The 17463-nt window shown below is 40.7% G+C and overlaps 1 protein-coding gene across 4 annotated transcripts in view; it reads right to left on the reverse strand.

Moving 5' to 3' along the window:
* Positions 1 to 1351: 1351 nt before the first annotated feature.
* Immp2l (inner mitochondrial membrane peptidase subunit 2) overlaps positions 1352 to 17463 on the reverse strand; it is an 815636-nt gene continuing 799524 nt past the window's right edge. For all 4 annotated transcript variants that reach the window (XM_041658413.1, XM_041658410.1, XM_041658411.1 and 1 more), the window contains one exon: positions 1352 to 1631. In XM_041658413.1, the coding sequence (XP_041514347.1) occupies positions 1512 to 1631 (120 nt within the window). In that variant the 3' untranslated portion in view covers positions 1352 to 1511. The remainder of the gene's footprint in view (positions 1632 to 17463) is intronic.

The following is a 17463-nucleotide window of genomic DNA, read 5'->3' on the forward strand; positions in this document are numbered from 1 at the left end:
GAGATTGAAACGCACAAAGACTCACAGACAGAGAGAGACACAGGTCACCCCTGAAACAGGAATGCCCCCCTATCATGTTCCAGAGCCACTTATATAGAGATCCTTAACTGATAGCCACTCCCCAGCCAAATGCACCAGAAACCACTCCCCTGCCATCAGAAACTCCTGAGGGTCTCATGCTCAGAGCAACTGCAGGCTGTCTCAGAGTAGAGGAAAACAAGTTGTTTACAAGACATTCAGGATCTGGGGGTTCACAGCTCCCAACACAAAGCAAGTGGTTAGGGTGAGGAGAAAGAACAGATGTGGGAGAATGTGTTGCAAACATATATAAAATGATCACAGAACAACAATTCATCAAATGAACGTAATATAAAAGTTAAATATAATTCTGACCAGCCAAGCATGTAAGAGCTCGATGTTTGCTGAATCAACTCTCAGAAGGCTAGATAAACGCATATTCTCCTATGACTGTTCTACCACAGTGAACTAGAATCTCCATTTGCAAGATGAAATAGAATAAAAAGCAACCTGGTGAACCGTAGAAAGTGGACTCAAGTCTTGCTCTTATCATTGCTAAGCAAGGGTGTTTAATTAAGGTTATTGCCTCCTCTGCAGGGAGTGTGTCCTTGTTTAGACAGGTGACAGACGCTGCCATTTCACTATTAAGCCTGACTTCAGTATTAGAGCGTTAGATGCTGGGAGATCACCTGGGTTAAAAAAAAACCAAACTTTATTAATCTGGATTTGATTATTTTCCATTTCAGTTAGAACTTTCCGCCCAATGTGATAAAATGCTGAACCAATGAACTTATTCATCATTGTGGACAGGCATGGGATTGCTCAGAAGTTTTATATTAAAAAGGGCCAATAAAAAACACTCAGTTTTTTGTCAAGTATTGACAGAACTTTTTTGCCATTACTTTAATTTCTGTCTTGGATAAGAGATAAAACGTTTTTCATTAGTGGATGTTTGGTTAACTGATAATTAAACACCCCAAATGAGATCAGTACAAATCACTGTTTTATTTGACATCACACACAGTTCCTGGGCTTCCTAGTTGGCCGTCACTGTTCTGAGGATACCATCAATTACAATACAATTACTATCCTTATATGCATAATATGTGGTTTCCCCTGTTCTGTCTTAACATTAAAAGACAAATCATCTTCAATGCACATTAATTTTAAAAATATTTTAGCAGCAGGCTTCAAGGAAAGATCTCATCTATAACTATGCACATTTTCCAGTTTAATTCCGTTAATATGCACAGGTAGAATGCTTTCATGTTCTCCAAGGCCTGCATATTTTTCATGATAAACAATATGGAATTAAATACAACACAAAGCCAGCTGTCATTTAATACTGTTTAATATTGAACATTTTTTTTTGTGTGAAATTCCAGACCACCTTAAAGAAATACAGAGGTCTCTTGCTGAGCATCATTGGAGCATCTCTTGGGTAGGATGCTTCTGGTGTCTGCAGCTCCTCCTATGATGGGCCTCCCACGCGGTCACTCATCATTGCTATGGATTGGGAAGCGCTCTGGAGGAAGCACAGATTCCAGTCTCCGCCAGCGCTCTGGAGGCCACAAGATATGTGTGGCATGAGCATGCAGAAGTCCCAGAGAAACCTGAATTCAGGGAAAACACAGAGACGAAACATAGATATCATTTTATACTGACCATTATAAATAGCTTGAAAAGCTCATTTGATTCAGGTCTTTGACGTGTCATGGAAAGACTATGACTGAAAACAGAGAACACTTAGAGTCATTTTCCTCGGGGCTTCACAGCTGTCAGAACCTGAACCTTCACAACAGTCATTTGAGGGAATGATGGTTTTAATTTTCTAGAACAGAAAGCTAAGTTTAGAGAAGTTTAGAAAGTCATATACATACAATGCATTGGAACCTGGCTTCAGTACTGGGCTGACTCTGACATTAACCTCCACCCTCAACAGTCTGTTTACACAGATCAAGGAAACACAAATCCAGTCTATAGTCTCAGACGTCCTCTAGAGCTATTGCCTGAGAGAGACCCTCATAAAACAGTCATAGAGGCACAAATACACATTTATATCTCAAAAGCATTGTTCCATTGCTGGATGAGCAATCAGAGTTCAGCTGTGATTCTGGGTGGAGACTGCTGTCAGGGAAAACGAAGTGGAAGACTAGTAGAGAGAAAACACCAAGATCATGGCTGACTGAAAACAAAACAGCATTTGCAGAGGTGAGCAGAGCTCTGCTGGGAGAAAAGAGACCAAAAAGAAACCATAACAAATATAGATGGGATCAGCTCGAGGGAGAGCAAGAAGCCCTGGGTACTTAGGAACGGTGTCTTTCCTTCTAATCATTCTGAAAATAAGACTTAAAATAAGCACAAAATTGGCTCTACAACACAAAGCCAGTTGTCATTTAAAACTGTTTAATATTGAAATTTTTTTGTGAAATTCCAGACCACCTTAAAGAAATACAGAGGTCTCTTGCTCAGCATCATTGGAGCAAACATCATGTCACCTGTACATTGCTGCAGTAATTCACTCTCACTAATCTCTGCACACACATCAACATATACATTATACTTGTCTGCACATCAGTATATACATTATTCTTGTCTACGCAATATCAACTTATGCATTACACTTGTTTGCATACACATCAACATATACATTAAACTTGTCTGCACACACACCAATGTATACATTATTCTTGTCTGCACACACATCAGCATATACATTATACTTCTCTGTACACGTATCAGTATATACATTATATTTGTTCTCTTTTGAAAGTTACTAATATCCTGTGGCATTTATACCTATATACTTCAAAATGTATCTAAGAACTAAAACCTTTCTGACATAAGCACATTACCTTCACCATACAACAAGTATCTCATATTAATACAGTAATAGAGCTCATATACAGTTCATATTCAACATATTGCAGTTGCCCTAATGGAAGGCTTTTAGAGTCGTTTATTTTCAAAATCTAGTCTCATCAAGGATCTCAGACTACATCTGCTGTTGTGAGATTGCTTCCATGCCACCAATTTACTTTACCCAGGGTTCAAGACACTGACTTGAACCACGGCCTATAGCTCGACTTGCCTGGGTTTTTCACTCATGAAAAGATAAAAAAGGTAAATATGTTGGCAAGAAAAAAAATATATGGTTAATATTGTATTTTTCCAGTTCTGTTTGATTAGGTGGCACGAAATATCACCACTGAAATACAAACTTCAATAGCAGAAAGTGAGGGTGACTCAATATCTCTATCAGTTTACACACATTCTAATTTTAAGATAATGAACAATATATAGAGATATTTAGAAGCAGTTAAAGATCCTGAATGTCAACTTATCTTATTCTTTTATTGCACATCGCTATTCTGTCTTAATTATTTATGCTGGATCCTAAAAAAGTGATTTTTATCTATTTCTTTTTTATTTTAATTGGCAATTTCTTTATGAAGCTATCTCTTTCTCTCTTAACATCAGCTGCTTGTATTTCTTCTGTTTGTCATGTATTGACATCATCTTCTATTACAGTATGTGTGCATGTGTGTGGGTCTAGAGTTAGGCTCTCATTTTGCAGCCCAGGTTAGCCTTTAATTCACTATCTGGCTCAGACTTAGACTGTACTGGTACTCAGAGAAATTCTCCTTCCACAACCTCCTGCAAGGCCTCCTTCTTTTGTTGTTGTTTGTTTTCTTTGAAGTCAAAATGCATTCTTATCTTCTGCTTGTTTGTAGGATGTTCGTTGGCCATCTCAGGCCATCACTGGGCTTCTGTGTGTCCTTTAACGGGTCACTTTTGGTCTTTAACCACTTCTTAGTTTTCAGTAGATAGGGCATTTCGGGCTCACCCTGGACCTCATACATGGTCCATGTGTAATCAGTTATTTCCCGCAGGGCTTTGGTTTCTTTCAGCAAGGAGAGTCAATTATAAGCAACATCTGGTACTAGGTGTGCTGATGGTCTTGGGTGTTGTTTCAGGAAATATATAGATAAATAAGATAACCAGTACCCAAAAGCTGCTCTTCACCTACCACCTTTATATTTTATCTCACTTCTTCTGTAGTAACTGGGTGGTTTCCTGAAACATTTAAATACCCATATATATGATTCTAAAATATATAACAATATTTTGAACATAATTGTGTCATAATTTCTACCTACACTAGAGTAAAAATCGAGTTTTCTTGGCAATCATTTTGGTAGCTGAATAATTACATATTCTGTTGCCAGTGTTTGCAGCCTACAGTTCGGGTGAGTTATACAGAAAGAAGGTTCACTGTGGCTAGTGTTTCTGAAAGCGAGAGGTTGGGGTACACAAATGGTGACAGCCTTTATCCTGTAGGACTGCAGATGGGAAGCAGGGTACACGCATGTGTACACATGTCTGTCTGGTTCCCTCTTTTCTTTGATAAATCTGCTAAGACTTTATCATAGAAGCTCTACTCTAAACCCTTATGTAACGTTGATCACCTCCCAAACGCCCCACCTTCCAACACCTAGCTTCCCATCTTTCTAATACTTTACAGTGGGAGGAAACTTCAGTTTAAATTCCCTGGGCAGACCATTTCTCTCCATAGGAGCTCAAATACATTTTATTGTAAGGATGTTGGCTGTATCCACAGTTGGTTTAAATCTTTCTTTCCCTCCCAAGTGAGTTATGTTTCCAATTTCTACTACGTTCAGTATTAATGTTTGTTTTTAATTCATTTTCATTCAATTTGAGAATGTCAAAAAGTCAAAATTACTTTTTAAATGAGGAAAATGTCTCCTCCTTCTTAATGATGCTCAGATCCTAATCACTAGCTAGAAGTTTACATCAACGAGCCAACAGAATTTAGGCTGCTAATCAGTTGGCCTCAGAATCATGGGAGTAACATGAATTCTCTCATGGATTGGAATGTCATCACAAGAGCACTCAAGTGTGAAAAGTGGGTGGACAGAAACACGTTCTAGAACACCCTAGACAGCCATGGCAACATAGGAGTGGGAAGATGGCTCAACAGGTAAGTGCCTGCCACATAAACATGAGCACCCCAAAATGACTCCCAGCACCCACATGAGAAGGGATCTAGGTGTGAGAGCATGTGCCTGTAATGCCTGCTCTGGGGATGGAGAGACAGGAGGATTCCTGGAGCTCACTGGTCTGCCAGTCTAGCTGAGTGAATCTAGCTGGATGTACAAGGCACAATCTCTAGGAACACTGAGGCCCCATCTAAAAAATAAGGTGGAAAGCAACTAAGACAGTCGGTATCAACATTTAACTCCTATAAGCTCACTCATGTGCATGCACATCCCCATGCATGTGCGCACGCACATACACACACACAAACACACACAACTATGCCAACAGTGTTCCCAGCTAGGAAATACTTCGCTGGATGTGGGTGAAATTTCAATTTCTGCATAGCTTTGCTCAAGTCTACATTCAGCTGAGTTAAAGAACGGCCGTCTCCATTTCCTCCATCATAACCCAGTAGTATCTCACGCACTGAATTGCTTTTCCAAGCTGTTTATCTCTGATCATAAGGGTGATTTGCCAATGTTTTAACTTGGCTGAGCTGTTGCCAATACATTTGCTTGCTTTGTTTGGAGCACAGTTTTAGAGGCAGTGATTTAATTCTGATTTAATACTCCACACTCATTTTACTGAAACTAATCTTGTTTTTTCTTATTCTGAAAATATATTTAAGTTACCATTCTCACTTCCTGAAAGAGTTAATCTTAAAAATTATAAATAGCAGTGGTGAAAATTCTGGGGGATAATATGAATATTATTTAAAATGGTGATATAGGAATGTGAAATTCAAGCTTTCAAAATACTGATATTAATATGTACAGAAAATGCTTAATCACTTGCTGAATTATCTTGCAATGATTATTTAATTGTTTTTATTGGTAAGTGTCTATAGACAAAGGGAGAATACAGTGAATATGGAAATGCCTGAAATTAAAAAGTAGATGAACTTTTTAAAATTAAGAGTTAGGTGTTGGACATAGCTCTGGCCTCTCCACTCGCTCTGTTAGTGTCTTTAGATAAGTAAAACAGAATTCAGATATACAAGGAAATTTATCTTAATAAGCAGCACATGTGATCAGAGAGGTTTGGCAGATCCAAAATCTGCCCAGAGACACCAGCAGAATGGAGAGCCAGGAGAAGGCGGTCAGTGGGGAGGCTGGGACAGCCGATGGGCAGAGACGATACACTGCAAGCTGCTTGCTTCCTCTCCTCTGGCACTGCGCTCACTGTGTAACTGAGTCTACCGTTTGACTCAGGCCTTCGACTGACTTGAGGAGGCCCACCCACATGGAAGACAGACTGTTTCATTGGAAAACAAAAATCATCTAGAATATTATTTGACAACTTATCTGAGCACTGTGACCCAGCCAAAGTGACACATCAAATCAACACCTGGTAAACGTAGTCACACACACACACACACACACACACACACACAGACACACACATACCGGCCCTTTGCTTTGTTCCGCGCTACAGAAGGCAGTCTTTTGCATGATTACATACATGACTCCGGTCTCACAGTGACTCATGAGGTAGATGCTGTCTCTTTTATAAGCAAGGAAACCAATAAGAGTAAAATATTTTGCAGTTAACACCAAAATAAGTGATTTTCTATACCATAGTTATTATCCCAATATGGCATTTCTGACAAACAAAGGGGCACAGACAAGTCAGGACAATCAGAATAAAACAGTCCTGGACAAAACAGAACATGGCCACCCACAACTCTGTTGGGCCATGTAAATTCCTGAGAATATCAGATTCATCAAAAGCAAATGGGCACAACTGTAGCCCTCCGAATTCCCAGGATGAAATCCAGGTATCCAGTATACTTCAGGATCTGACCAGGTCTGCCTGTACGGAAGGCATGAAGTTAAAATGAGACCATGATGCAGACCCATTTGTATTCTTGCAGGAGGAGATTCAGACACAGTTGAAGCACAGGCACGCATACATGCAGGGGAAAAAACAACATAAGGGTTCATAGTGAAAGCCCTCCCTGCAATCCATGAAAAAGAGGGCTTATAAGAGACCAAACCTGCTGGTACTTTGATCTTGGACTATTTTCTCTAGAACTATGTTTAGTCAGTAAAACGGGCTTCCATTAGGTTAACCTTGACCAACTGTTACAGTTTGGCCTTGATATCCCTCAAAAGCCTGTATATAATAGCTTTTCCCTTAGCTCTTTTGATCCTATATGGGATAGGGACTAGTGGGAGGTCTACTACCAACCCTGGGTGTTCTCTCTCTCTCTCTCTCTCTCTCTCTCTCTCTCTCCCTCTCTCTCTCTCTCTCTCTCTCTCTCTCTCTCTGTCTCTCTGTCTCTCCTGTCTCTCCTGTCTCTACTGTCTCACTTTCTGGCACCCCAGTGAAAAGCACAGTTTGTCTGAATGCTGCTGCCAAGATGAGCTGCTTTGTCTCTGGCCCCAAGGGAGCAGGCCAACCAATCATGGGCTAAAACCTCTCAAACTGGGGCCCAGATAAATCACTCCCCCTTTTAGAAGCTTTTCATCTTGTACTTTGAGTTGGTTTTTAATCATTGTTTTCAGACAGAGAATCATTATGTATCCCTGGCTAGTCTAGAACTCACAGAGATCTGCCTGCTTCAGCCTCTCCAATGCTGAAACGAAAGCCATTGGCTATGATGTCTGGCTTGCCTTGTATATTTATTATAATAACAGAAAGCTGACTACAGTACCAGGCACACCAGTGTCAGAGTGGGAGCTGATCATCCGTGATCCTTACTCAGAGGACTATGCTTCCTTTAATGGGTTTGCAACATTGCTTTGACAGTGAAAGCAAACATGCATAGCACATTTGTGGAAGCATATTAAAGAATTATTGAAAAATTCTACCAGGTCTCTGTATTGTTAGTATCTGTTGAAGTAGGAAACAGGTTCATCTGTATGTAATAATGAGCCCTTTACAATTAATCCCTTGTCCCTAAGGAGCACTGAGCACACAGATTAGGAATCAACCATCTAGAATAATAATCACTGCCTTGCTTTGACTATATGATATTTGATAAGCAAACCAAAAATGCATGAAACCGGACACTAAGCAAAATCCAAATTTTCATTTTTAAGCTATGCACAGGCGTCGGGTTGTTCTCGTACCTTGCATGGCACTGTACACATCAGTCTGAAGGTTGATGCTCTTGACCTTAGAGAGCACAGCTTCAGGAAACACCATTAGTACCAGCTGGAAAGTGGTTCATGCTATCAGTCACCTCGTTTGTTTTGTCTACAAAATGCCAAGGAACCACATGAACTAAATTTCCACTGAATTGCTTGTCTTTGATCGAATTGGCTACACTGAGAAGTTAGCTTGGCTTCTGGTAGGCAGACATACGCGTCCCCAGCCCAGCCCTCCTCCAGGTGCCAGGGGCACAGGTGTGTGAAGCTGTGCTCCCCTCCTCCCTCTCTGTAGGCCTGCAGGGTTCAGAACACACCTCCATTTCTTGGCTTCAGGAGGCTTGTCTTGAAGGAAGGCCTCGCAAGGGCAAAGTAAGGACAGGTAAAAGCGAGACTTCTGAGGTTGGAGAGAGGAGAAAACAAAAGAAATACAGAAGGCTGCCAGTGGGACCAAAGGTTCTTTTAAGAAGATGCTCAGAACAGAGGTGAGGACAGAAGAGGATCAGTGTGTAAAGTGTGACAAAGCACAGCACTAGAAGCTCATTAGGTTTAAATGGTTTTAAAACAGAAAAACTAAACACAGTAGTTCACATTATTAAAAAAGAAAATCTGTCTTTGCTGAATCTACTTCATAGCACAAGAGGTAGAGGTTTCCTCATGAACAAGGTCCAATGATAATTATTCTACAATATTAAATCCCCCATAACTGTGTTTGGAGGTCAAATCAAACTGAAGAAAGACCCGGACTTTGAAGGACACCTGTTTAAAGCAAGAACTGATTTATCAAGCCTCCATACAATGTCTACGTTTCAATCTGACAACCAAAGTCCTTTACTGATACATTTATTTATTTGTTTACTTATTTACTCCTCTTGTGTTTCTGTGTGTGAATGTGGGCACTGTGCACACGTGAAGGTCAGGGGACCGCTTGTAGGACTCTCGTTTCACCATGTGAGCCTGGGAACTGAACTCAAGTCACCCGCCTCAGTGGAAAACACCCATGAAGCGTTCTCACTGGCCCTCCGAACATCTTGATTCTGCACTCTCCTTTAAGAAAAACATTTAATATTCTTCAGAAAACATTATCTGGAGACAGAAGGCTTCTCTAATCACTGATAATGTGTTGCAACGAGGGAATGGCACTGCCCACCTCCATGGTCCCAAGGCGGTTTATCCACGAAACTGAACAGATAAACCCAGTTTGTGATAAGCAGACACATGAAGAGTGCCTCCTTCCTCAGTAAAGTGACTCCCTCTTATGCAAAGACAGACACTAAAGCATAGCACCTTCCTTCCTTATCATGGGGAAGTGCACAGGAGGCAAACGAGAAACGTGTAGACCTCCCCCTCCCCCAAGGTTTTGGTTTCGATGAAAACAAAACCAGACAGATGTTTAGGAATGGAGGAAAGAGGAGGGATGCTCTGGAGGAAAAATAAAAAAAAATGGATGAGAAGGAAAAGCAAGATGCAGTGGGCAAGGAAATAATTAATTAATTTCTGAACAATGAATTTTAATAATGAAGATATGATGTAGATACAATATCTATTTATACATGCCATGGAACACTTTGTCTAAATTATAAAAAATAAAGTATATATATGATTACAGGGCAGGAAAGTATGGGAAACTTATATAAGTTTTTAAAATATGATTGCCTTACTTGTTCTTTAATAATTTTATACATTATATATATACACACACACACACACATATATATATATATATATATATATATATATATATATATATATATATATAACACATTCTAATTACTCTCTACTCTAACTCTCTCAGTGCCCTCCTTGCTTTATCAAATTCCCACCTATTTTATTTTTACAACCCTCTGGTAGCAACACCTAACCAGATATGAGCTATGATGTATTATAATATGTAATAGAAGTGTTTATTCATCTAACGCAGTGTACCAATTCATAATTTACCTGTATAAACATTAATGTGCTTGATTACAAGTGCTGTACTAGATTCTGTCAGGGCTGTCACTTATGTATGGTACAGGCATGGTTATAGACAGATGTTGACATTACCACTGAGAAGACTGGGTTCTGAAATACGTATTTCCAAGGTGTTAAATGCAGGATTTACATTTAAGTTATATACAGAAATGAATATTTCATGAAAGAGAACTAATGCCACTGGGGCGAGGGACTTAATCCTAGGTAAGATGGCAGCAGGCTGGAGCTAGAATAGCAGAGAAAATGCCAGACATAGTCAGGTTCTCCAGGACGTCATGATCTGGTAGGAGAGATGTTTAAGCACCACAGTGAAGCACAAATCTGCCACACTGCATTCATGGGAGCCATGCAGAGACTGCCTAGATTCATCTAAGATGGCTCAGCACTGGATAACATCCTCCTTCTGAGGGCAGACTCCGCACGGCCTCTGCCAAATGTTCACAGATAGAACCTTCCCTTAATTCATCCAGTGAATTCCAGGTCAGGTAATCTGATAGGTTGATACAATGTAATATTTCCACACTGAAAATGAAGAGCCACCTGCTTCATGGAACACTCGGAATGGTGCTCTTTCAAAGACCTCACTCCAGGACAAGCATTTTCCTTCGTTACCACCAATTTTAACTTTAATCATTTCAAAGCAATTTTCCTCCTCAAGACTTCACTTTAATCAGAATGCATTTCCAGGTCACTTCATGGCCTCTTCAGGATTCTCGCTAGACAGCTACAGAATCATGCATAATCATCCAAGCCCCCCAAGACACCTTTGGTAAGTAGTTAGTTCAACAGTTTATGCAAAAAATAGATACAAAACGGGCCTCTAGGGGTGTCTTCAGCTAATTTTCATGAATTAATTTCTCTGGATTAATGTTTATGTACCAGTATCCTTACCACGTAATCAAATCACTGGAGGTGAAGTGGTCTAACTCCTCATTTTACAGCTTGATTAAGCAGGTGATGAAATACTTGAGTATAATTTGGATACTGAGCAACTCCCAGCACCCACATTAATCCTCTGGGTGATGACAGCACCGACTGATGCCTTACTGCTTGCTTGTGTGCTTCTCGTGGCTGATGTCCCGCATACCATTTTGATGCAGGAAATAAAAGCCCACAAAACACATGAGGAGAGATGTACAGAAGACTTTATTCTCATTGAAGCTGTCTTGTGCCATATTTAGAAGCATTGGGCATGCAGCCACTGAAGGAGACAAATGAGTCATTAGTAAGAGGCTATCCAGAGTTCGTCCTGCTGTGATGGCGGATGCGGCCGATCCTCTGCTGAGGGTGCACCACTACTCATTTGGATATGTGGTACCCACCTTTATCTAACATCTTTCTCGATTTCTTCCACTCCCTCTTTTATCTTTTCTCTCAGAATGAAATAGAAGGGGCTCACAAAAATAAATAACTAGGAACAAAAGAAGATAAATAAAAGTGACAACTGCAGGACCCAAGGGAGTCCCTGGGAAGAACACCATGCCTAATCCTCAGCTCCCTGAGAACCAAGTGAAGTGGAAAACATGGTAACTTAACACAGCTCCCCTTGGGAGCAGGGAACTTTCTTTTTAAACTCTTGGAAAAACTTTCCATTCCTAAGGGAAGCTAGTTTCTCTATGGTATGGGTTTTCTATAAAATATTTCTGACAGTGACACAGAACAACAACAGGCTATACAAGAGGAGCCCCAGTGAGGGCCCAGTATTGATGACGTCACCAAAACCAGAGACCTCAAACCAGACCAACAACTCAATGCAATGGACACTCACGGCTTAACAATATATGCACTAAAGGACTGCGTGACTCCCTGTGTCATACTACAGTTTCCACGAGATTTTTCTTTTCCTTTACATTTTATCTTGTTTTATCTAGGGAGGAGGTTGTACGGGTAGAGGGTGGGTGGGACGGAATGGGGAGATGAGTGGGATCATGATCCATGATGTGAAATCCACAAAGAATCAATAAAAAGTTAAATTTGGAAAACAATGTTTCCAACATAAGGTCTAATGTGGGATACTTTATGGATCATAAGTTACAACATTCACATAGCTAGCAAGTTTCCCCCAAAAGACAGAAGCTGAGTTCAGGGGTTAACAATCTGATGCATACTGTTTTGAAAGAAGCAAAAGTAACATGGTCATGTATGGAACTTTCTGGAGATCTCACTTGTTCCAATAATAAGAACTTAGCTTCCACCAAGGTTTGGATACATAGCATGTCTTTCATCTTTCTGTTTCTTACATCTATAAGAGCAGAGTGAGTCGGAACCAGAACCCATACATGCTGCCTTGCTGCTCACCCAGAATCCTCTTAGCTTGCAACAGAAGTCCACAAATTCCAAAAATGTACAGATAGAGGAATGAGACAATAAAATAAAACATAACTGAAGGCCCAATTTTAACCCAGTAGCATTGTTTTCTCTGAAAGATCTTCTAGGCATTGCTGGCTTTAAATATGCATCCATGCGACAAAGTCACCTCGCCGAGATCAATGCAGGCAACACCCCACGGCAATGTCTGCATTTCTGAGCCAGATGCGTTCAGTAGAAGAGGACATTACTTTCATGGAGATTTGCTCCCACGTGCGTGATTACGAAGGTGCAGGAAGCAGTACAAAGCCACAGACTTACTAGCAGAGATCCGAGTGCATGAAGATTTACTGACAATAACCTTCAGGATCATGCTACAGCTTTGGAGTGGCAGACAGTGTCCTGCATTGCCGAGATCCTACCCCCTAAGCCTAGCATTCATCCCTCCCATTCAGAGCACTATGAAATATGCTTCCAATGGCATCTTCTTTGCCTAGCAGGAAGAAAAGAACATACCAGAATGAATTTGTGTCACGTGCCATTGAATAACCCGTATGCTGCCCTGCAAACTCTCGTGAAACAACAGCATCCTTGAGGATTTCACATTTCAGATTATTACCAGCTCCACAAAAGCCAAAATGAGCTCCAAAATGTGGCTCATAATCACCAGGTAGCAGAACTGGGACTCAAAACCCAGCACTGTTTCTTAGTTTAAATTCCTACTTGCTCTACCTGCCAGTGAAATGAGGTGTAGAGCCCTGGAAATCGGAATGGTTGGCAAGGGGCCCTGTGGCAACACTTGCTAGGCTTGCTCTCTCCCCAGGGAGGAGTGAAGCCTTTCATTCTCTGCAGAAAACACCAACATTGCGCACTGAGGTTTGTACACAGCCCTGCTAGTCTGTTTGGGAAGCACTGCTGATTTGTAGCAACAGCGTATGTAGCAAGCCACTGGGCTGTGAGGAACATTTGCTGGCAGTGACAGCAAAGCCAGCGCCTGTTACAGCAGTATGGTTATGTCAATGTACATAAAAGCCGTGAAGAAATGTGGTCAGACTCTAAGCTGTGCCCCTTTGACTCCACACAACAGCTTTGCAACGGCTCGCCGAGAAGGGCGCGTGTGCCGTCTACTCAGGCGCATGGTACATAGACTGACTTCAGTGACTGAGTTCACAATTCAGAGTGGGATACTCTGTATATTGCAGAAGTGAAGGCTGCAGGATGAGAGTCATTGTTAAGTAACACAGGAAGAATTAGGAAGAGAAAGACAGGTTCTAAACTAACTGGGGAAGCTTCCATTGACCGCAACCCAAGGAAGAAAAAGTAGACAGAGAAGCAGCAAAGCAAGAGGACAGTAGCGAGCTTTTTCACAGTAGTAGTAGCAAGAACACAGCTGCGTAAGGAAGGAAAGTAATGACGGTGCTCTATGAATGTAGAGCGGCAGCCCTGGCATGCTATAAAAGGCCCATCATAAATGTGTCTCTTTTGCTCTTTTCCCAATCCTCCTCAATTTGTACCCTCCTTGAAAAGGAATTGCTTGGTAACACCTCTGGCCACTGGCATGTTCTACTTCTGCCTCCAGGAAGGGTTTCCCCTGCTTGTTCCAGCATAACTCATCTTCATCCTCACAGAGAGTTTATTTGCCTGCTTTTCCTGGAAGGCTTCCACGGCCTTTCCCACTCTCCAAAAGCACACACAGATATACAGTTAACATTTATCATGGTGAAACGACAGTTCATTTCATCTTTTTCTCTCGTATTAGGTATGAGTTTCTGGAAATGGATACCTTTTCACATTCTGAACACATGATACAAAAATAGAAAGATGCTCAAGTGATTTTTGACCGCATGAATAACACTACCGACTACATGGATGCAGATAAATGCCACCAGGCAACTACTGGACATGGCGGCTGAGGAAAGAACAATGAGTGGACAGGGATGCTACCTCTCACCTGCCTGGAGAGGCAGCAGTGCCTATAATGCTAGAGGAATCACAGGACACGCAGCAGTGAACTAGGGAAGCAATGAATCAAGCTGCAGGCTATTCAATCAGATTCCTATTGCACGTCACGGGAAGAGCAGAGTTCAAAGCTGACCCAGTGAAGTCCTACTCAGACACTGAGGAGTCAGCTTTGCAGCTATGAGAATGCAAAGGCTCCTAGAGTGAAGGGCTAGGAAGCAAGGGTGCTAGTTTGGAGGTATCTGGTGAGGTTTATGCAACCATGGGCAGGAATCGATACCTTGAATGGATATATCCACCCTAGGTTAGGGTTAAGGAGACTTAAGCATGAGGAGAACTCTGTTTCTCCCTTTGTTTAACTGAGAACACTGAGATAAGGCACAACAAAATGCTGCCTAAAGATGACTGTAAATCACCTTTAACCTGTGGAGAAAGCACAAGGACCTCACTGAAATCTTCGGTAGTTCTGGGAGCTTCATTTATCTGTGCATATGACTTGGATTAATTTAGACTGTAAAAATAAACCTCCAGAGAAATTTTCTTTTTCTTTCAGAGGGTAAATGAAATGTTCCTTGTAGTTTTTAGCTGAATTTCAAATGAATTTCATGAGCTTTGTTTGCCACTGTAGCCAGAAACGTATCTGTGTGAAACAAGCACCCGAGAGCACAGCTCACACAGTACGGCAATTCTTTTCAACTTTTCTCAATTTAACTCTGACTTAAAGGAGAAATTTAAACTAGTGTGTGTGTGTGTGTGTGTGTGTGTGTGTGTGTGCGTGTATGTGTGTGTGTGTGTGCATTTGGGTGTTGTGTGACTCCTATTATTTGCTGGGAATCTAAATTAGCTATTGAGAGCCAACATCTTTATAATATACAATTTGAGTGACCAACAAAGAAATGTGACTATAATCCTTTGAAAGGCATATTGGTTCTGTTAGGGAGGATGGCGTTAATTTCAGCTTTGCATGCTTTCTTTTACTTCCAGAATGTTTTTGGCTTTGAAATTTTTAGTTCTCTAGCATTTGTGTTTTGATCACGGTAGTTAATTTTGAGAAATCTCCTGGGGGTTATTCAACATTCGGTCAATAAGCATGTTGGCACAAAGCCATGAAGTGCTCGCTCTGTGTGAAACAGACAAATTTCAATATACTGGAGTTGCTAAGGAAAGATGACACTCAGCTTTCTGCTTCTCAGCATGCACAGTAAATCACGTAAAACTTAATGATTCCAAAATAAGTTTGAAATTCATATACTGATGGGTAATCCCTGTAAATATAGCATCCTAGTAATATGACAAAGATTGGTGAATCAGAAGAAATTCCCCAAGGTCAGCTATAGACTGTCAATGGGGAGCACATATGGGTAGCTATTACATTACATGTTGATAGTAGATTGCATAATTTAAAATCACATATTCTTTCTCTATATTGGTCATTTGCATATGTTGTAGAAATGGCTGATCATTTTAATCCTAGTCTAAGGAAAATATACTAAAGGGAAATTAAATTTTCCAGTAAAGTTTAAAATTCCCTAGAGATTAACCACTGATGGCAGAGACTATGCATGACTGTCCTTCCTTGGTTTACATAATTTGTATTGACTCTCACATATGAATTCTCAAAATGTTTTACAAAACAATTATATATATTGATCTTGGTAGTGAAGAATGTTGAGACCAACATTAACAGCTTTTGGTGCTTGATAAAGCCCTTGAGAATGTTAGTCTGAAGAATGAGGGGTGGTTAGTCTGCTTTTATTTATCTATCAACTATCTATCTATCCATCCATCTACCTATCTACCATCTATGTATGTGTCTATCTCTCCACTACACAGCCTGTGGAAGTAGGTGATGTGTCCTACCATATCTGGTACCATCATCCACATTTAAGGTCTGTGTCATCTTCCTGGTGTTAAAACATGGGCATCATTCATTTTCCTTACAAAGTGGACAGGGACCAGACACTCACAGATTTCAGGATGAGATAGTGTCTCTTTTCATGAAAGTTTTTGGCTCTACCTCATTCCGTCATCTGTAAGTGACTGCTATTGAAGATACAGTTCCAATGAGTTGTCTTTTCCTTAAAGTAATTTATTTAACCACTTTCTGGTTAGTTCTTACATATCTTCTGTAACCCAAAAAGGCAACTGCTTCATTATTTTAAAGAAATTTCAACTTGGGGCTAGGCTATGTCTAATTCCTAAGTCACAGGTACAGCATCCTTTCTAGTGACCAAAGATTCTGTTCTTTCAGCATCTATTTCTGGGATACTGTGATGTAGAGATAGCCTGGGAAGAGGAATACAGTGAACATCAGTTTCCGAGGGCAGAGGGCACAAACTTGGAGTGAGACAGTCAAGTTGATCATTTTGGAATCTTGAGTATGAAAATTTATAGCTGTCTCTTTGGTAGCTGCGCTTATTTTTTATCTTTCAACTGTGCATAATGCTAGCAAGCCTGCAAGGCTGATACAAAAGCTAAATTAGTGGGATGCTCTGCCATGCATTAACTGTCATACAACAGTCCCATAGAAGGCCAGGTCTGAGCCCAAGGTACCACACAATAAGAATAACAACCAAAAAATAAGACATCGAGAAAGGCTAAGTCGTATCATATCCCAGTGTTAACTGTTAATGACACTGAATGAAGAGTTATGCCTTTGAGAAAAATGGCAGTTACTGCCTTCTGACACTGTTCTATAAGAAATATAAGAAATGTTTACAAGAAGCTTTGTCCCAATAAATGACCTTAGAAGAATCAAGCCACTATGTTTCATTTGTTGAAACAGAGCTGGGCATTAAAGGAGCTTTTCTGTGTACTGAGAGGAGCTCAATAAAAACAAAATCCATGGGACTCAGGAAACATCCCCAAAAGGCCTCTGCCTGACGCAAACGCACTTACAGCAACGGAGAAAAGAACGGGAGCTCCAGCATCGCCCTACATTACACACATGGCAGGACAAAGGAATGGCTTTCGGGTAAACAAGCGATGCTTTCTTGATTTTCTCCCAGCCTGCCAATACCAGCTAAAAGGTCCACTGGATGTATGAATTTTC

This window comes from Microtus oregoni, unplaced genomic scaffold (assembly GCF_018167655.1).
Source record: "Microtus oregoni isolate MIOR12 unplaced genomic scaffold, Mior012 000009F_ref0000495, whole genome shotgun sequence".
In the NCBI taxonomy this organism is placed as follows: domain Eukaryota; kingdom Metazoa; phylum Chordata; class Mammalia; order Rodentia; family Cricetidae; genus Microtus; species Microtus oregoni.